This window comes from Clarias gariepinus, chromosome 7 (assembly GCF_024256425.1).
Source record: "Clarias gariepinus isolate MV-2021 ecotype Netherlands chromosome 7, CGAR_prim_01v2, whole genome shotgun sequence".
In the NCBI taxonomy this organism is placed as follows: domain Eukaryota; kingdom Metazoa; phylum Chordata; class Actinopteri; order Siluriformes; family Clariidae; genus Clarias; species Clarias gariepinus.
The window spans coordinates 20,665,996-20,687,940 of NC_071106.1; the positions used below are offsets into that span (position 1 = coordinate 20,665,996).

The 21,945-nt window shown below is 37.7% G+C and overlaps 2 protein-coding genes across 3 annotated transcripts in view; one reads left to right on the plus strand and one right to left on the minus strand.

Moving 5' to 3' along the window:
• necab2 (N-terminal EF-hand calcium binding protein 2) overlaps positions 1–1,512 on the plus strand; it is a 97,351-nt gene extending 95,839 nt beyond the window's left edge. For both annotated transcript variants that reach the window (XM_053499896.1, XM_053499897.1), the window contains one exon: positions 84–1,512. In XM_053499896.1, the coding sequence (XP_053355871.1) occupies positions 84–112 (29 nt within the window). In that variant the 3' untranslated portion in view covers positions 113–1,512. The remainder of the gene's footprint in view (positions 1–83) is intronic.
• Positions 1,513–3,382: 1,870 nt separating this feature from the next.
• On the minus strand, positions 3,383–11,037 carry slc38a8a (solute carrier family 38 member 8a). The gene is made up of 10 exons (XM_053500839.1): positions 10,849–11,037; positions 9,524–9,722; positions 7,661–7,817; positions 7,153–7,257; positions 6,768–6,825; positions 4,856–4,970; positions 4,554–4,701; positions 4,150–4,328; positions 3,658–3,709; positions 3,383–3,537 (listed from the first exon to the last, which is right to left on the minus strand). Exons 1-10 carry the CDS (start codon positions 11,035–11,037, stop codon positions 3,435–3,437), a joined length of 1,305 nt encoding a protein of 434 aa, XP_053356814.1. The 3' UTR covers positions 3,383–3,434.
• Positions 11,038–21,945: the final 10,908 nt, after the last annotated feature.

Below are 21,945 nucleotides of genomic sequence, written 5' to 3' on the forward strand. Positions count from 1 at the left end.
ACTACTATAAAACCCCTGATGTGTACTGTTTTAAAATTAGCATTATGTCTGATGACGTTTATTTCTTTTTCTGCTTTTTCTAGCCGCCTGGTGCAGCCATAGCCGAGACTGAATGGAACAGAGCCAGTTGGACGGCCAGGGTAGAGGGCCACGTCTTACACCTGAATAGCCACGCGCCTTCCCTTCATATATACCCCTCTTCTTAAGCCTCTATATCTCCCATGATCTTTCAAAGTTCCCTCTATCTCTGCTTCTCTTTCTCACTCTCTCTTTGTAACTACTGTTTACATGTTGGTTTGACTACAAGGAGTGTAAAACATCATAGAAGTCCTCCTTAAAGCTGTTGAGGTTGCTTTAAGGAAGAGTGTGTAATACTCTCTGGATTGTTTTATGGCTTCTCGGTGGGTCATATGAGTGGAAAGATAAATATACCTATTAATAGTCTCTGGTTCCAATAATGATTACAATAACATGAGTGATTTTAATATCTGTTTGATTAACTGCAAATGCATTGTAGGTCCATAGCCTGCGCTTGCTTTTCCAGCAATTGAGGGTTTTAACACGTTATGGACCTGCAGTTTCAGACGGCAGTATTAAACGTCCTCAAGCAACCAGAGACCCAGAGCAACATCATCACGTAAATGAAAGAATGTAAAATAAATGTTTACCTAAATGAAGTTTACAGTTCTAGACAAAATCTGACATGCTGAGAGAAATCAGTCTTTGAAATATTTAAGCTTAAATCAGAACTATATGGATTGTTTATTGATAGTAAATATATCGGTTGTGAAACATTTATATTGAGTGGAATGAAATCATGTCCTGTAACACTTAATTCTCATCAATCTTTTGTTGTGAATTTCATAAGCTAATTTAGTGAACAGTTCACTGTTTGAAAAGAGACTTAAAATGATTTGAAAATGAACTGTTAATCCTTAGTGAATTACATAACAATCAAACTCTCACCACCGCTAACCAAACAGTCTCATTACTTATTATGGCATGTAGGTTTGATGTACTTGTGAATGGAAATTGTCAAATTGCTTGTTGGCTCCTGTATGATGTGAACTGGTCCAAACCGAGGTGAAGCAAACATCCACAACTCTGTGGAACATTCTTAGGCGTTTTCCTTCCCCATGAAACTTGGCTTCACTTTTCCCTTCCCTCACATGAGTGCATGTTCTAATGAATGTCCAGTATCTTGCTGTAGTATTTAGATATGCTACTTTCAATGGATTTTGTGCATTTCTTAATTTTATATTACTTAAATTAGTATCACCTGAACTGAAAACATGAACACTATAAGAAATGAAGAATGAACAGGCACTTTTATGGCATTGTTTAACGAAACACTAATTCTGATAACTGTGTATGTTTCCGTAAAAATAGCTTTCTCTCTTAAACTTGATTGTAGAGACTTATTGCAGGGATGCAAATATTATATTTGTCTTAACTTTGTTAATCTAGATTATGTAGTGATGTAATTCTACAGAATTAAAGGTCTAACATGAATGACACATGTGTCTCCTTTTGCAGTATTTACACCTTTTATTTCATCTTTTATCTCAGGACTTAGAATTGGGTTAAAAAGTGTTGACTGTTTTCCATAATCAGTTAACATGAATGAGTGGCAGTTGTATAATTTTACCACACCGTGGGCAACCAGTGTGTTGGATGAATCAGAAAAACTATATACCCTTCTTCAAGTTTAATGAATTAAAAGGTTGTCAATATAATTATGAAAAATGTGTCATAAGCAATATGAGACATTGACTCGTGAGCCTCAAGACACTTATTAAAAAGGCGTCAGGGCAGCCAGAAATAAATTCCAATAGTTCAATCTAGTTTAAGTATTAGGTCATTATTAATTATATTCTTAAAAGTTGCATTACTTTAGCCTTTTTGTCAGTTTAAACCAGTTTGGACATTTTCCTCTGATGTCTCTCATCAACAAGACACAGAACTTACACTTACTGCATGTAACACTTTGATACATCTGAACCCTGTGTTTGTGTGTGTGTACAGGATGTATACACTGGCAGTCCAACGTTTAACCTTTTTTTTTTATTATTCAAAAATTTGTAAATGAAACAAAGGTAAAACAGTAAAAGTAAAACAATGTTCAGTAATATGAGACATTATAGTCACTTACAGTAACAAGCTTTAGCTAATTGAAAAGGCTTTATCATATTGTATCTAAATTCTACTTCAAAACCTTTATAGCTCTCGAATAACACATATTTCTGTTTGTATATATTCCTAGCCTTGTCTTTGGATCAAGTTTGGATTTAGATTAGGATTTGAGACCCATCAGAATACCCTCATTCTGTATCTTTTGGGTAGCTCTGAGGTAATAAGATGTGTGTGTGATTTTTCATTTATTTGTTCATCTTAGGGTCACAGAGGATTCTAAGCCAATACTTATTTAACAGATTTTATATATTTGAATGTATATAAACGTTTCATATTGCTGTGGACAGTGGACTCAACAAGGTGTACACTCATAATTTCACATTTAAACATACTATTCCAAACAGATTTTTACATCTATAGGGTATTAATAAGGATAAAAATACAATAGAAGATATTTAAAAATGTTAACACATAATTAAAAAAAATTAAAAATCTCTTAGAGCAGAACTGATTTTATAATCATATTAAAATGTTTCAAAGGATTTCATTACATTACTTACGATTTTGCATACCGTAAAAACTTGACATAAAATGATGATATAGCACCATACACACAACACACTGCCCAGCCAAAAAGCTGTGTACATGAGCATTCATAGTGGCATTGTTTCAACAACCATATACAATGTCATAACATATTTCCAACCAGAGTTGCATTACTTTTGGCCAAGATCTTGTAAAGATGTGATTCCTCCTATAGATTTAGCTTATGGTACAACTGAGCTCTCTGATCACAGTACAATTTTTTCCCAATCAAAATTAATAAATAAATAAAATGAAATTCCTACCATATTTCTTTTACAAAGTTGATGGTTTAGCGTTATCCTTCCAGATTTTAACAAAGTGTTGCACAGTTCTTCATCCAGTTCTATTAACTTAGCAATGTCCTTAGTTGTTTTCTTTGCTTGATGCAGATCCTTCTGAAACATACTAACATCCTTTCTATGACCACAGGATATATCTTCTAAAGTTACTCACTTCATCAGGTATTGTTATAAGAATTGGTGCTAGCTGAAATAAATTAATTACTGCAGTAATTATCCATTCAAAGGCTCTTAAGCATTTGCTTGTTTAAATACAAAGAACAACTTCTTTGGCCAGGCAGTGTTTGTTCATGAATTTTCCAGCATTTTAATTTTACACATTATGTAAAATTACTTACATTCATTCTTTTTATGACATTTAGTTAAAAACAGGGAAAGAGTTCTGTTTGGAGGCAGACTTGCAAATGCTTACAAGAATCATATCCTATGAAAGACCTGCATAATAGCAAAGAAAATGCTCTGCCCAAAAATGAATGTGCCACTTAAAAGTGTGATCATTCCCCATGCAATTAAAATCCACCTGCAAAAACAAAACAAGTGAATACACTGGATGTAATTTCAGTGCCTAATTTACCGGCAAACTGCAAATTGGAAAGAAATCATAATTAAACCAACAATGGCAGTCTCACACCAATCTCACCTTATTCTTGTTGACATTGGCTGAGATTGCATGGCAAATATTAAACAAAGACCTGCAAGTAGAGAGAATAATGATTATGTAATATCAAAATATTCCAATTCTGAACACAGGAAATCTAAAGATGGGATTGAAAGATTAATATCAGAAATACTCAGCACTCAGTGTAAATGTATACGATATCACTGCTAATATAGTGACAACTAATAGAATGATGCAGTTGTTGTTGGTCTTTCGGCTGCTCCCAGCAAGGGGTCGCCACAGCAGAACACCCAGTCCGCACAACAACTTGGCACAGGTTTTACGCCGGGTGCCCTTCCTGACGCAACCCTCCCATTTTATCCGGGCTTGGGACCGGCACTGCATCCAGTGGCTGGGGTTTGGGCACTGGCTAGGAATCGAACCTGGCCTTTGGCATGGCAGGCTGAGCCACCAGTGCCCTTAACAGAATGATGCAGTAAGGTACATTATAAATCCTACTGCATGCAGTCTAACCTGGGAAGACAAAGATGAATAATGCACTAATGCCGCCAATAATGGTAATGATTTTGCTGATGTCTGGAACAAAAACAGCAATGAGGAAAGTGATGATAATCCAAACTGCAGTCAAGACAACTCTAATGCAGGTCTCATAAGTCTCTCTGTGCCGCAGTAATGGATCCTGAATCACCAATCTGCAAAACGTGATGGAAAAGCTGACATTTAATATACGTTTCTTATTGTGAGTGTTTTAAAATGTCAAATGATTAAACAGGCATCTACATGTACACCCAGCCAAGAACACTCAAATATTTTGTTCCTGGGATCATACATACAACCCATTTTTTGGAGAAAATTATTGCCAGAATACTTTTGTTTTTTACTGACCGGAGTATATTATTCCAAAAAGTCTATTATACCTTCCAAGGAAAAGAGCAATGGGGTAGATGGTAATAATGGAGATCCCAAAGAGTAGCCTTGCAATGATCATAAGGACATCATGTCCACTGTATGACATTAGAACATCAGCAGCAACATTCCTTCCAAAGGTGAGAAACCCATAGATACCTAGAACACACATGTTCTCAATATAAGACCATGCATTCAAAAAGAAAATCAAATAAAAAATGACTATAATCACGATTTACATTAAAACTGTACCCTTTAATGTAAGCAAATGATCTAATAAAATTATAATATAAAATAAAAGTTCTATTCTCACCAGTTAGAGTGTAGATAACAAGGCAGATAAACATAGATAATAATGAGATTTTGACCCAGTTGGAGAGCTTCTTATTCTCCAAACTGCTGTAGATGGCAACAGAGCACTCATGACACTGGATAAAGAACAACAATTCCAACTGACTGCCACAGCATTGCAGATTTTTCATTTAATAACAGTATGTTGTTTAAATGAATTATGGCTTTACTGGTGTTCGCACTTTTTTATAAAAAATTTACAATTTTTAAAACAATATATATATATATATCGAATGTAAAAATGTTTACAAAAACATAGCACACAATTCCAACAAAACCACTTTAAACATTTTGATGATTATGTACTGTAGTTCCACAAGAAACTCTCTAGATCTGAACTACCTGAATATTAAGGTAATAAAGCAGGGGAGACTGGGTCTCTGTACACAACATACAGGCAAATTTACATTTAAACATAAAACTATCTCACCATGGAGGAGAATAAGCTCATATCTGAATAGTGGTCAACATAGGTCTTAGCAAACTGAGTAAAATCAAAAAGGGAAATGTTGATTTATATTTATCTTATATGTAATAAGTCGAAATATTGGAAACAGGTGTTGCTGAGGGATCTCATTCTCTCTTCACATGTGGATTTTATTATATTTATGGTAAAACCCACTATGCATTGATTTTGTCAGGAATCAATAAATGAGATTGTATTTTCCTTCATTTTTATTATTTTGGCTGGGTGAAGAAGTAGCAAAACCTATGAATGTCTGTGTAAAACCGATGTTCTCTTTATTTATTATTTGCCCAGTGTGTCAAAATGTGTGATAAAACATGTACATATGAGCTTAACAAAAGACAAAATAATATAGGTACAGTAAAATAAAAATACAAGTACAGTACAACAGTATACACCGATCAGCTATAGCATTATGACCACCCACCTAATATTGAGTAGATTTCCCCTTTTGCCATCAAAAAACAGTGACATGCTGTGTGTTCTGACCATTCTGCTGGAACCAGCATTAATCTTTTCATCTATTTGAGGTACAGTAACTTTTCTATAGGATCAGACTACATGGATCAGCCCATGTGCATCAATGAGCCTTGGTCGCCCATAACCCTGTCACTGGTTCACTGTTTTTAATACCTTGGAGCACTTTCCGTTGGTCTTAATCAATGCAGCCTGGAAATATTACACAGAAGGTACAGTTTTAGTGGTGCTCTGACCCTGAACTATAACCATCACTATTCATCCCTGGTCAAGGTCACTCAAATCTTTATGTTTTGCCACTTTTTTTGTTTCAAACACATCAACTTCAAAGACAAAATGTTTACTTGCTGCCTAATATACCCCACCCACTTCTTCCATTTTAATGATATTGTAATTGTAGCTACTCTGACAAGGGCCATATTGTGATATCTAGATGACGGGGCCTACCAAAAGAAGGTCCAAGAAAGAAAAAAGTGAACCAGTGACAAAATCATGGGTCGGCCAAGAAGAACAGAAGAGCTGTCCCAGCTCAAATTGTGGAAAAGATTGTTAACGTTGGTTCCCATAAACACTTTTCAAACTCGATTTCATAATTGTTTAATTCTGTAAAGCTGCTTTGCGACAATGATCATTGTTAAAAGCGCAATATAAATAAAACTGAATTTGAATTGAAATGTGTCAGAACACACATTGCATTAATGTTTTGGTGGCAAAAGGGGGACCTGCTAAATATTAGGTGGGTGGTCATAATGTTTTGGCTGATAGTGAGTGGGACAGGGGATTTGCATGCACAAGGCAAACAAGTATTGCATTAAAATAAGGTGTAAGGTGCCATTCCAAGATTAAATTTCAGTATTGTATATGAAAATTAAACTTCAAGTATAGAAAAATGAACAGTTATTATATTACAGTTATTGCACAAGACATTCACCTGAAACCCAAAGCAGATTGTCGGGATGACACTGAACATGGAAGCCCAAAAGCCCATGCTAGGAAGAAAAAGGTCAGAAGAACAAGGTGAGGTTTAAGCCATAAAATACTCTTTTGACTCTTTTCAAAGACGGTAGACTGGAGAAGATTACCAGGAGAAATACGATAACAAACATATTTAAAGCATTTATTGAACCTTTCTGATCACCCAGTGTTTTATAAGAATATTTTTCATAAATAGATGTCTTTTACCAGCTGACACCGGGAATAAAGAGAAAGTAGGCACTGGAGGGAGGTGTTTCAACATTGCACAAACAAGTATGACTAATCTTCCAGAAAATAATCCTTAGTCTCCTTAAGAAACTGAAATGAGGTCAAATACTCACCCACTGTTGTATGAGGGAGACAGGTGGGCCTCAGGGACTGTTCTTGTGTAATATCTTACAACAATGGCTACAGTCAAATAGCTGGCAGCTACAGTACCTAATGCGCTACAGATAAGATATCGCAGTGACATACCCAGTGTTGAATCAGTAAAATTGGTATTGAACAGAATGACATTATGTTCTTTAGAGAGTCTGATTTGGTCTACATATGGATGTGGTAATATTCTTGTCACATAAACCTCAGTAATACTGTAGTATCAGGTTCAGATGAGAGAAATGCCATGAATGACTATACTTGATCACTAGACTTGATAGAAATCAATTGGATTCAATGTTTTTATTCACTGCAGTTACAAAGATGAAAATGTTGGCTTATTTTATCGCTTACATAAAACAAATTATATAAAAATATTACTTAATCAAAACAATATATTTTGGATATTATTTAATTTATTTATTATAAAAAGATATTATAACATATTATTTACAAATAATTTTTGTTTCTTACCTGGTGTACTTCTGTATCCAAATCTCTTTAGGAATTGAGAGAGGAAGAATGACAAAGAGACACACAAGGAAAAGTGTAAACCTCTGGTCTGTGTACCAGTAATAAGGCATCTCGTTCCCAGTTGAACCTGTGACTAGCTCATATATGGAAATACTCACTGACACACAGCCCACACAGACAGGAACAAAACATTAGCTATTAATGAAGACAAAAGTCAATAACACATATGTGCAAAAAATTTGGTTAGACAATCTTCAATATTTAAAATATTAGTATATTAGATGCTCATATTTTTCATCAGTGCTCTTATATACTTATGCTGAGATTATAACTTATGAGGAAGCTATATCCCAACCAGACGTTTAGCTTACTGCCCAACACAAGTCTTCACTGCAACTATTATTTTGGTGGTAAGAGGTTAGGCAATTATTATCATATGAATATTGGCACATATCCAATCCAGTCTATAATAGCTTTCGCCAGAGTTAAAGTGGCACATCTGTCACATTTACACCAAGTAGAAATTTGTATAGAAAAGGTTAAATGAAAAAAAATCAACAATATAGTTACTAGAAATTATTATACTTTAGGAGGGTATCCCCACTGTTCAGATCTTTTTTTCTGATATAACCTTCCCATCCTTATTCTGTTTTCCTGTTTTTTAACTCTTTTGTCTGTACATTAATTTACAAAAAAATTATTACTTTCAGTAAAAGCTACAGTCTGCTTTTAGCACCAATCCATGAAAATAAAAATAAAAAGGTTTCCCTCCAAAGCCACACAGTCACTAATCAGTCTACATGTGCTGGATTCAAGAGCGAGAAGGAAAGATCCCTAATTTCACAAGCAACATGACTGACAGATAATTAGTGACGCCTCCTTATACTAATTGGTATTATGCTGGTTGGCCACGTATTTTTTAATTCCCATTGCCCAGAGTAGTTTCTTCATTAGAATAAACTGTGCACTGTCTGGCCATAAAGAAGTACCCTTTTACTTTAAATAAGCAAATAATTAAGAGCTTTTGTTCAGATAATTACTGCACTAATTAACAGGATTCAGGTGAGTTAAAAGAGTTTTTACCATAAAGAAAACAGATTATTAAACAACCATGGAAGAACATGTATCCCTTGTTTGTAGAGAGGATGTTACTGTATTTCAAAAGGGTCAAATTACTGTATTTTCATAAACAGCTTAGGTAATTGAAAAAAAACTGACTGTTATCGGAGCATGAAACACCTAGTTAAATTGCAAGAAGGGAGTGAAGTGTACTACTCATGCACAGTCCCCAGTGTTCAAGCCTCTGGGGGCAGTGGCATTATTCAGTCAGGTCTAGGCACAGCAACAATATGTGACTATTAAAGAAAGTCAGGTGATGACCTTCCAGCACTGAATGACTGGGTTTATCACATCTACAGATATTCCAGGACAACAGTGAGAAGGTCTATTGGGTTTAAATTGTGAAGGAGTAGCTATGCTAGAATGAGAAATCGTTTTAAAGCAAATATAGGCCACTGCAATTTTCTGACATCAGTCCTATAAAACGTTTTTGATACGTGCTAGAAAAGCTTTAACGTAGTAGTTCAATTCTTTGGTCATCGATACAAGAACAGTGCCAAACATTACTGCAACTCCAGATGGAAATAACTGTTATAACATTGCATAAAGTTGTCAAAATAATGTTATTCACAAACATGTGATATCAATGAAACTAAAGGCGATCCAACAAAATATTACAGTGAGGGACTTTTTCTTGGCACTGTATCATGAACTGCTGTTAAAATGTAGGAAAATTATGTAACTCTCTACCTTTAAATAAGTATTAGGAAACTTAAAAACACGAATAACGTGAATGTTATTTACATTTTTTAAGCTGGTCTGCCAATATAACCAGAAATGCCACACAGATCATGAAGACATTGAAGATGAAGCAGAGCTCACACAGTTTGCCAACAGCTGGCCCACAGAGGTGCCCTACCACTGCCTGGTAAGTGCTCTGGCCACTGATGGATGACGCATAGCCCAGGATCACCAGTCCACTAACGAGGAATATTAAAGAAAACTAGCAAGGAAAAATATCAAGAATGAGAAGACAGATGAAACATCATATCCCCACAACCCAGCACTTAGTACATCAACATACTGTATATTATAGTAAACACCATTTGTATTTTAGTATGTATCTTTTGCAAACAAACTACAAATAATAAAGAGACAAAACATAAGAGTACCCAACTAGAAGTACTGTATTAATAGGCCTTATTTTGTCTCGGAAAGCATGGCACAGCAGGCCCGCGTAGATTATAGCATATAGAGTGGAAACTGAAACTATTTTGTTTTCTTTCTAAGCACTAAATTATTGGTAAAATAAATACTTACTTTGACCTTTTCTGATGTGGTTCTATTGCTTCATAGTTAAGAAGCCTCTAATAAACAACCAACTTATTACTCTGCTAATTAAAACAAAGGCTTATACTTATTATATAATTGCAATGTGTTCATAAAACTTTACCTTACTGAGGTTTTTTTTTTAAGGCTCTGGTCCACAGTAAAGCATTTGACTGATGCAAATGTTTTAATAAAGACCATATGTCTGTGAATGCCAATCCCAGCCAAGGTAAGGGACTGTCATTCACGCAGTCATTCCTGTGAACATTCAGGAAGTGGAAGACTGAAAATTCACAATCCTGACCTTGCCCCAAGCCATTTGCATGTTTGGGCCTTTACAGGAGTTCCTGGGAGGCCAGAGGTTCAGATGTAAGGCAGGCAGTTTGATCCTGGCTCCAGCATATTGATAAAACGTTTCCTCTTAACTGTGTACAAGCACTAGTAAAACACTGGGAAAAGTGAATTAGTGGGACATTAGTTCATTAGTGTAACTATATAGAGCAATAATGGGGTTTTATTTTCCTAACTGTGTTCTGTTATTTGCACAAACAAAATTCCCAGTATGACTTAAACCCCCCTCATACAGTACAAAATTTTACTCCGTATTTTGTGTACGCCTGATTTGGGGGTTTAAACATTGTTCGTGTTTCACTTGATAAAATTTTTAGAGAAAAGTTTGAGAGAGTACAGCACGTTCTTCCTGCTTTATAAAAAATGAAAAATGAAGTCGAACTTTATTAAAGACATGGTGTCTTCATTAAAGCTGTATTTAGATGATGGTGTGTGCTTTTCTTACTCACCATCTCCACTGTAACTGCAGCATGAACTCCTCCAGCTCGAGAGAAAGCCCAGGGGAAGTTCAGCAGTCCTGCACCCAGAGCGGACTTGAGCATGATGAACACAGCGCCGCAGAGGCCCAGCCTCGCGCTCTCACTGCTCGTCCTCCGCTTGTCTGAAAACACCGCGTCTCGTCCCCTCTCCGGCTCCATGCCTGAGTCCTGTAAGCTCTGGCATGTAGTTCCCTCAGGAGGGTGATTAGGTGATGCGAGCAGGTCTGGGGCGGAGCTTGACTGCATAATAAAGCCATATGGATATGCCCATGGATATGAAGCTTGAATCCATAATAATACTTAAATCCTTTAAGGAAGGACATGGTGCTTCCCTGGTTCCAAGCTTGTGTTTCTGTAAATGCCATGTTCGCCATGTCTATGTGAGGTTTCTCAGGGTTCGCCTGATTCCTGTGCAATCCTTTTTGTAGAAATCTGAGAAAGACATTCTATCCAGCACTCGAGGAAATAATTCCTAAACAGTACCCTTCCTTGTTACTGGGTGCTATATTTAGGGGACATCTTTTGTACATTTATTCTGCATCTTTTGCCTGGTAATGGTATGTAATACCCCCACACTATATGATCAATCTTGTGAATGTACAGTACATTTCCAGGTAAAGATAGGTACAAAAAAATTTACTGGTGAGGGTACCACCCCAATGGCAATGCAAGTCGCAGAAAGTAGGATACTAATCAAATTTTCTCAAGGATTTTAGACAAGGAAAAATCTTATAGATTCTTTGAAAAATGTCATAGGACATAGTTGCAGCAGGTTAGGGTAGTCAAGAAAACCTGAGAAATAAAAATATGATGTGGATGTAATCTACTCTAAATGATGATCTCCAAGTAGCCCCACACCATATTTCCACATTATTCTTAAAATATGAAAACGACAGCTCCTTAAATAACACTCCTAAAAAATAGCATTGATTTACTAGTCAAAGATTGATTTAAATACAGTATGTTATAAAAACAGATTTGTCACAAATGACTGATCTTAATAATTACCAAATGCATACAAATGTACTGTAGATATGATAGTTTACCCACTTACCAATCTACTATGAAGTGGCATGTAAAAATATGTTGGTGTGCCAAAAGGACAAGATTAAGAAGAAGGCAGAAAAAACTGAAAAAAAATATTGAAGCCTTGCCATGTCCAATTATTTCTGTTTCCTCTCTCTCTCTGCTAGTGAGATGCACTTTTATGTTTTAAAATTCAAAGGCACACTGCTACCTTTGCCAAGCAGGCTGGTTGGCTGCTACACATCATGTATTATAACTTGTATAACAGATAAATTGTCTAATACTGATGACTTTTAAATCAGTATACAAAATTTTATAAGGGAAATGTCTCAGCTGAATGTCAAGTTGTAATGCATATTTAAAAAATCCCTATAGAGCCTACATGTAAAATGTGGAAGAAATAGAAGTGATCAACCTGATAGACAAAGTGATGTTTCAGGTTCCTGTGTAGGTGCATTGACTGCCATAGAGAAGTTCTGCCAAGAGCGCATATAGAGTGGGGCATCGCCTCTTAACTTTTAGTGCCAAACATATGGTGGTAATGTTAAAAGAAATACTAATAATGCAACCACGGGGGGGCGCAATCCAGTGTCTTCTTGTGCCAATCCCAAGTCTGGATAAATGCAGAGGGTTGTGTCAGGAAGGGCATCCGACGTAAAACATTTGCCAAATCAATGATGCGAATCACGAATATAAATCCCATACCGTATCGGTCGTGGCCCGGGTTAACAACAACCGCCACTGGTGTTGTTGACTTACAGGGTGCTAGTGGAAATTGGGCTACTGTTGGTCGAAGAAGAAGAGGAGGAAGGCGTGTTCGAAAGCAGAGAGAGAAGAGGAAAGGCAAGAGTTTAGGAGTGATAGTAGGGACTTTGAATGTTGGGACCATGACAGGGAAGGCAAGAGAGTTAGTTGATATGATGCAGAGAAGGAAGGTGGATATACTGTGTGTCCAGGAGACCAGGTGGAAAGGTAGCAAGGCTAGAAGCTTAGGATCAGGGTTCAATTCATTCAGGGTTGTTTTACCATGGTGTGGATAGGAAAATAAATGGAGTAGGAGTTATTCTGAAAGAGGAGTTTGTAAGGAATGTTCTAGAGGTGAAGAGAGTATTAGATAGGGTGATGAGTCTGAAGCTGGAAATTGAAGGGATAATGTTCAATGTTGTTAGTGGTTATGCCCCACAGGTAGGATGCGAGTTAAAAGAGAAGGAGAAATTCTGGAGTGAGTTAGATGAAGTGATGCAGAGCATCCCCAGAGGTGAGAGAGTGTGATTGGTGCAGACTTCAATGGACATGTTGGGGAAGGGAACAGAGGTGATGAAAATGTGATGGGCAGGTTTGGTCTTCAGGACAGGAATGTAGAAGGACAGATGGTGGTGGACTTTGCAAAGAGGATGGAAATGGCAGTAGTAAATACTTTCTTCCAGAAGAGGCAGGAACATAGGGTGACATATAAGAGTGGAGGCAGAAGCACTCAGGTGGACTACATCTTGTGTAGACGTTGTAATCTGAAAGAGATCAGTGACTGCAAAGTGTTGGTAGGGGAGAGTGTAGCCAGACAACACAGAATGGTGGTGTGTAAAATAACCCTGGTGGTGAGGAAGGCGAAGAGGACAAAGGCAGAGCAGAGGACAAAGTGGTGGAAGCTGAGAAAGGAAGAATGTTGTGAAGTCTTTAGGGTGGAGTTGAGACAGGCTCTGGGCTGTCAGGAGGTGCTTTCAGTTGACTGGACAACTACAGCCAATGTGATCAGGGAGAGAGGTAGAAGGGTACTTGGTGTATCATCAGGTAAGGGGAAAGTGGACAAGGAGACATGGTGGTGGAATGAGGAAGTCCAGGAGTGTATACAGGGAAAGAGGCTCGCTAAGAAGAAGTGGGACACTGAAAGGACTGAAGAGAATAGACAGGAATACAGGGAGATGCAGAGTAAGGTGAAGGTAAAGGCCAAACAAAGAGCATATGAGGACTTGTATGGTAGGCTGGACAGTAAGGAGTGAGAGGTGGATCTGTACAGGTTGGCAAGGCAGAGAGATAGAGATGGGAAGGATGTGCAGCAGGTTAGAGTGATTAAAGATAGAGATGGAAATGTACTGACAGATGCCAGGAGGGTGATGGGAAGATGGAAGGAGTATTTTAAGGAGTTGATGAATGAGGAAAACGAAAGAGAACAAAGAGTAGAAGAGGTGACTGTTGTGGAACAGGAAGTAGCAAATATTAGTAGAAGTGAGGTGAGAAGGGCGTTGAAGAGGATGAAGAGTGGAAAGGCTGTTGGTCCTGATGACATACCTGTGGAGGTATGGAAGTGCTTAGGAGAGGTGGCAGTAGAGTTTCTGACAAGTTTGTTTAACAAGATCTTGGAGAGTGAGAGGATTCCAGAGGAATGGAGGAGAAGTGTATTGGTGCCAATTTTTTTGGGAGATGTGCAGAGCTGTGGCAATTATAGAGGTATAAAACTAATGAGCCAGACAATGAAGCTGTGGGAAAGAGTAGTGGAAGCAAGGTTAAGGGCAGAGGTGAGCATTTGTGAGCAGCAATATGGTTTTATGCCTAGAAAGAGTACATCAGATGCAGTATTTGCTTTGAGGATGCTGGCGGAGAAGTACAGAGAAGGTAACAGGGAGTTGCATTGTGTCTTTTTAGATTTAGAGAAAGCGTATGACAGGGTGCCAAGAGAGGAGCTGTGGTATTGTATGAGGAAGTCTGGAGGGGCAGAGAAGTATGCTAGAGTGGTGCAGGACATGAGAGCTGTAAGACAGTGGTAAGATGTGCTGTAGGTGTGACAGAAGAGTTCAAGGTGGAGGTGGGTCTGCATCAAGGATCGGCTCTAAGCCCCTTTTTGTTTGCTCTGGTGATGGACAGGATGACAGATGAGGTAAGACAGGAGTCCCCATGGACTATGATGTTTGCAGATGACATTGTGCTCTGTAGCGAGAGCAGGGAACAGGTGGAGGAAAATTTGGAGAGGTGGAGGTATGCTCTGGAAAGCAGAGGAATGAAGGTTAGCCGCAGCAAGACGGAGTACATGTGTGTAAATGAGAGGGAGCAGGGGTAAAGAAGGTGCAGGATTTTAAGTACTTAGGGTCAACAGTCCAGAGCAATGGAGAGTGTTCAAAGGAGGTGAAGAGGCGGGTACAGGCAGGTTGGAATGGGTGGAGAAAAGTGTCAGGTGTGTTGTGCGATAAAAGAGTATCAGCGAGAATGAAAGGAAAGGTGTACAGGGTGAGACCAGCAATGCTCTACAGCTTAGAGACAGTGGCGCTGAAGAAAAGACAGGAGGCAGAGTTGGAGGTAGCAGAGCTGAAGATGTTGAGGTTCTCTTTGGGAGTGACAAGGATGGATAGGATCAAGAATGAGTTTATCAGAGGGACAACCCACGTTAGATGTTTTGGAGATAAAGTCAGAGAGGCCAGATTGAGGTGGTTTGGACATGTTCAGAGGAGAGATTGTGAATATATCGGTAGATGGATGCTGAGGTTTAAACTGCCAGGCAGGAGGTCTAGAGGAAGACCAAAGAGGAGATTTATGGATACAGTGAGAGAGGACATGAAGTTAGTTGGTGTGAGAGAAGAGGATGCAGAGGATAGGGTTAGATGGAGGCAAATGATTCGCTGTGGCGACCCCTGAAAGGGAACAGCCGAAAGACAAAGAAGAAGAAGAAGTTAAAAGAAATACTACTACTACTACTACTACTAATAATAATAATAATAATAATAATGTAAATATTCTATTGATGTTAGTACTATTATTTACTCAATATGGTTTTATATTTAAAATCAGAACGTATGTCTGTAGTTTATTAGCACATTATTTGGACTGTGCAATTAAGTAAGAGTAAAATAGTAATAGAAAATAATAAACAATTTACAGAGCTGACATGAAGTAAAGATAAATGGAAAAAGCAATGTAATAAGAGCATAATTAAGAATATGATACATATAATAATAGAGTAACAGTGGGAAAGGAAGGATAACTTGCATTGTGCAAATTATGTAAATTATGAAAGTATGTACAACGAGCTTCTTTTCTCTTTCCTCTAAACACTATTTCAACTCTTATGCTGGTCTTTGGTTTTATATTTTTGCCAAACTATTAGTCAGTTCTTTTGGTCTGTTAATTTTTCTCACTGTCAGTGTCGTCATGTTTGTTTCCTCAACTGTAGTTTTCTCTGTAAATCTTCTGAATCATGTCTTGTAAATTTAATTTTCTGATCTCATTATTTCTTAAGTGCTCAAAGAAACTCTTTAAGAGTTTGAGCCTATTAAATGTCTTAAATAAGATTTATTCCACTAAATACTGTATGTGTTAACTGTTTTAATTTAGTCTAACTTAGGGGAAGTATGAACTAGAGCAGCTCATCTAGGATACAAACCTATAAGCTTGCTTTCGATTCCCTGGTGATGCTGTAACCTCTCGCAGCCGGAGGTCTAGTGAGAGCTGATTGGCCGAGCTCTCTCAGGGGGGAGGGATGAGAGGTACTTCAGCCAATCAGGTACAGCTCTTCAGCCAATCAGGGGCATCTGTGAGCTCACGCACGCGAAAGGAGTGAATAGCGCTGTCCTCCGAGTTACGCCAACGGTGTGTGAGCGAGCAGTTCAAAAAGAGGCAGTCGACTGGCGTCACTTGGTTCGGAGGAAACACGTGATAGTCTTCGGCCCTCCCAACTGAATGGTAGTAGTAGCCTTAATGTGGGTGCCCCTAGTTCAGGAATTGAACACGACTAAATTAGGGAGAAAATCGGGAAAAAATCCAAAAAAAAAAAAAAATTATATAAAATGACCCACTTGATTTCTGACGTAAGTTCTTTACATATAGAATTAACACTAAAAACCACTGATATGAGTTGAATGACATTGATTATCTGGTTACAATAGCATCTGTCAAGCCATGCGATATACAGTATAATGCAGCAATAACTGTCAGATCATGACAATGATGAGTTAAAAACAGAAGAAATAGGCAAGTGCAAGGTTCTGAGCGACCCAAGAATTGAATTGTAATGGCTAGATGACTTGTCAGTGTATCTCTAAAACAGCAGGTTTTGTGTGGTGTTTCTGACATGCAGTGGTTAGTACCTAACAAAAGTGGTCTAAGAAAGAATATCTGATGAACCACTGTCAGGGTCATGGGTCCGAGATCAAATTGCTAAAAATGTTAATGCAGACAATCACACAAATGTATGAGAACATTCAATACATTGCAGCTTGCTGCATATGGCATTGCTTAGCATCAAACTAGACAAGAGTTCCAATGCACAATAAAAGTCCAATAAAACAATAAAAGTCCCCGTTACTTGTTTAAAGAGATGGCACCAGTATGCACTATGGGAGGAATGGAAGCCTGTGGAGACAGTATGACTTTTGGTAATGTTTTGCTGGGAAAGCTCTGGGAAAGCTATAAGCTTCAGGATAAGCAGGATTGAAAATAAAAATGAATGAATGATTGCAAATAGGTTAAAGTCAATGATTGACTGGAACCCATAACCAGTACCAGATGCTGGGTTTATTCTCGGGTGATGTTGTGCCAGGCCTGTCCATTAGCTATTCTCAGTTCCTACTTGTTCTTGTGGTGTTCCAGTTTTCCCTCCAGCAAATGAAATCCCTCCTCTTTTTGATTTAGGTCAGATGATTGACTTGGCATTCCACTCCCTTGTCTTAAAATAGTCTTTGCTTGCTTTCTTGGTCTGTTTTCAGTCAATGTCCATCTGTATTGTGAAGCTTCATCTAATGAATTGTGAATTTTTGTCTCAATCTGAGCAGATTAGATAGCCAGTCTTCAGAATTCAGAAATCCTGCTGCCTTTGTCAGCTCACAGTAAAAAATAAGGCAATCTGTTCACTTGGCAACCATACATGTCCACACTATAAAATGAGTTGGTATGCTTTGGACCATGAGTAGCTACTTTTCTTAATCCCCATAATCTCCACTTCCTGTCATTCTGGTACATGTTGATCTTCGTCTTATCTGTTTGTACAATGTGTTTCAAAACAGTGCAGGTTTTTGGGAAACTCTCATATATTTGTTTTGAGTGTTAAAATAGTTTACATTTTGTGGAAAACCCTTCATATTAACTGTGCTGAAGGCTTCTGTTGATTGTGTACTTTGACACAGATATTCCTAACATCTGGAGGCTGTTCTTGATCTGGCAAACCTTTTTCCTCAGCAGGGAACATTCTTTTATTATTTACCACAGATGTTCTTTGTGGTCTTCCAAGCCTTTTGGTATTCATGAGCTTATTTCATTTTTTGTTAAAATGTGCCAAATGGTGAACATAGCCACATCTAATGATTTCGCTGTCCCTCTGATGGGTTTGTTTTGATTTTTCAGCCTAATGAATGGCTTGTTTTACTGGCAGTAGCAGCCCTCTAGTTCTTTCACAGTTCTGTTTAAAAGTTACTACCCCCTCTTTTAATTCAGTTTTTTCATTAGCAAAAACATTAGAACCAGTATCTTAGTATTAAGAAAATACAACAGCAAACAAACAACATATAACTCTTTTTACAGTGCTGTTATTATTATTATTATTATTATTATTATTATTATTATTATTATTTTAATCATGGGTATGCTTGAAGATTCACCTGTTGCAGCAATAACTTCAGTCTCTCACACCATTGTGGAGTAATTCGATCCATTCTTCTTTTCAATATTATTTTAGCTCATTGAGGTTTTGGGGAATTTGCATGTACAGTTCTGCCACAGCACTTTAATTTGGTTGAGGTCTGGACTTTGACTTGGCTGTTCCAAAACCTTGATGATTTTATTTTTCAGCCATCTTGCTGTAGATTTACTGCTATGCTTCGGATCATTGTTGCTGTTGCATGACCCAATTTCAACCAAGCCTTAGCTGTCAGACAGATGGCCAAGCATTTGCCTCTAGAAGACTCTGATATACATTTTATGGTTGACTTATTGATTGTTACATTCCTGCAAGTGGCACGTATATTTCTCTCTTTTACAGTTAGAAGTTTTCATTCTTTTCTGTCTTATGCAATCTTTCCAAATTAATTCCACCTTCACCACAGTTCAGTGCTCCTATTACCCACACCGATAGCCTAGTCTTCTGTGAAGTGGACTGATTTCATTAAAGTTGATTAGGGTAGGCTTTCCCTCTAAAACCTGTGCCCTGATCCACTTTTAATGGGGCAGAATGCATGTGAAAATGTCACTGACCCCTCAGGATGATGGCCCACAGTGGAGGTTAATTACATGAAGAACCTGGGAACTGACCCTGTGACCAATTATCTATGCTTTAGTGAATTTCTTAAACCATGTTGGACTTACATTTCCCAGCCTTGGTTTTTGCTTCAACTGCCTATAGGGATCAGCCAGTTTTTACTTTTTTCAACAGTCCAAATGAACACTGAGCCTCACAACACTAAAGCTGGTGTTAAACACCCTGCCTGGGAATTCCCACTCAGTAATAACATAGAGCTTGGAGTACCACATTACCACAATCAAGACATACATGAATCCACACTACAACAAATCAGCTCTATCCCCCAGATAGTCAGGTTCTTTGACTCCCTGGACTTGTGGCTTCACAATTTGAGCTTGATAAATGCTGGTATTAACATCTTGGAATATGCCCATACCATAAGAGAAGAAAAAAAAATCAATTGATGGCTGGGACCTGGTTAGTTAATTATATTCAGGTTGTTATATGAAATAATGTTCAATATTGCCCCCACAGACATGTATAGTATTGTCCAAAATAATAGCAGTGTGCAGTTTAATTAGGGAGGTAAATTATTCTGTGAAAAAAGGTGTCAAACTAATTCAAGGATAAATGCAAAAAAGGTTGTCCTGTGCATTTCTCTCTGAAAATAAAATGGTTCGTTCCAGACATTGTTCAGAAGAACAGCGTACTTTGAATTAAAAGTTGATTAGAGATGGAAAAACATACAAAGAAGTGCAGAAAAAGATAGGCTGCTCGGCTAAAATGATATTAAATGCTTTAAAATTGAGACCAAAACCAGAACGCTATTAGCAAGAAGCCCCCGCAAAGTCCCATTGTTGAAAAAAAAGACGTGCGCTGAAGAGGTTACAGTTCGCCAAAGAACACACTGACTGGCCTAAAGAGAAATGGCGCAATATTTTGTGGACTGATGAAAGCAAGATTGTCCTTTTTGGGTCTAGAGGCCGCAGACAGTTTGTCAGGCCCCCAAACACTGAATTCAAGCCACAGTACACCGTGAAGACAGTGAAGCATGGAGGCACAAGCATCATGACCAGGGGATGCTTCTCGTACTATGGTGTTGGGCCTATTTATCACATTTCAGGGATCATGGATCAATTTGAGTATATCAGAATAGTTAAAGAGGTCACGTTGCTTTATGCCGAAGAGGAAATGCCCTTGAAATGGGTGTTTCAACAAGACAACGACCTCGAATACACCAGTAAGTAAGCAGGATCTTGGTTCCAGACCAACAAGATTAACGTTATGGAGTGCCAGCCCAATCCCCAGACCTTGATCCAATAGAAAACTTGTGGCCTGACATTAAAAATGCTGTTTCTTGGGCTGGAACACCTGTTTAAAGGTGCCAGAAGTTGGTTGACTCCATGCAGTACAGATGTGAAGCAGTTCTCAGGAACCATGGATATACATCTAAATATTAGTTCAGAGATGCACAAGAAAGATTCAACTTCAAGCACTTTTGTTTAAACTGTAAATCTATTACTTTGTAAGGATGGATGATGACACCTATTTTTTTAAACAGACTAATATTTGTTTTTCTTCTCTTTCTGTAAACTAATAATCCATTTAGCACATTTTTCGTCAAGTTGTGATTCAAAATAGAACATGCAGGGTACAATGCATTTGTGTGATTTAAATGAAAAGTTATGTGGATATGGAGCTTTACTCACTTTTAACAAAACACTGCTATTATTTTGAACACAACTGTATGTCAGGCACTAGGCATGTTGTGTGCATCACTTCTTCTGCCGTTTTGATGCCCCCATTACTCTGGAACAGAGTAAATCTGGACTTATTAGATCATATGACCTTTATCCAAAAGCTCCACATTAGCCTCATTGACAAGTGGTTTTTATTAAGGTTACACATTTAAACCTTACAGTGTGTGTGGGAATTCTCTTACTTTCACTATTAAACATAGCGGAGTTCTACTGTTCGTATTTTGCAATTTGATTTCAATAAGTGTTTGTGATCCCCATCACACTCATTCAGGAAGTTTTTCTAAGCACATTTCTTACTCGAAGATGATTCACCACGATTCTTCCAAGTTTTAATATGTTTTTCAGCTCTTAATCCAATTTGAAATTGTTTCAGCGATCGCCATAGTTGTTTTCTTTGCTTGAAGCAGGCCAATAATTTGACACTTCTAAAATGAAAGAACATTTTTTTCATCACAGGATACATTTTTTGACATGGTTGTTAAAGAAATAAGTTGGGGGGGAAAAAACCCTGTTTGCAGCTAAAACATAACCACTGCAGTAACTATCCAATGGAATATTAAGTATTTGCTTAGTTAAATCCAGATGGTGACTTCTTTTGGTCGGGCAGTTCAGTTATCCATGGCCAAAACTATATGAAAACCTAGGAGTTTGTTTGACATGCCAAACCTATAAATATGGAGACTACGTAGTAGCTACATGCCTGATATTATGCACCTTTGACTTTATGCACCAATTGGTGTGGCTTAAATATCCTTATACTTAAGTATTTGGACTGTGCTGTTTAATTTAAACCTTGCACTGATTTCTGTGTTTTGGGGTGCTAAGACCCATACTAGAATGAATTTATACAAGCATTGATAATTCTGACAACAATTTCACACTCTTTCACTACTGATCATATGCATACACTTCTCATGGTTGCTCATTTCCAAAATAAACTTTTAGGACAAAAAAAAAAAAAAAAAGAAAAAGAAAAAACCAAGCAGGAGTTCAAAATCAGATGTTGTCTGATGTAAAATTAAAGTTCAGGTTCCCCTTTTTATTTGCTTTTGAATGTTTGTGCTTATACTGTATAAGAGGCCTATTGTGTATAGTATCTTTCTTAAATTGAGCAACATGGCATAT

Bases quoted from the DNA above. Each gene is read 5' to 3' on its own strand.
- slc38a8a (XM_053500839.1), bottom strand. From the start codon at position 11,037: ATGGAGCCGGAGAGGGGACGAGACGCGGTGTTTTCAGACAAGCGGAGG. The intron at 4,971-6,767 runs GTGAATGTCTTG...TTCTTTATCCAG, and splicing joins CAATCTGCTTTGGGTTTCAG to TGTCATGAGTGCTCTGTTGC. The intron at 4,702-4,855 runs GTGAGAATAGAA...TGTGTGTTCTAG, and splicing joins TGTTATCTACACTCTAACTG to GTATCTATGGGTTTCTCACC.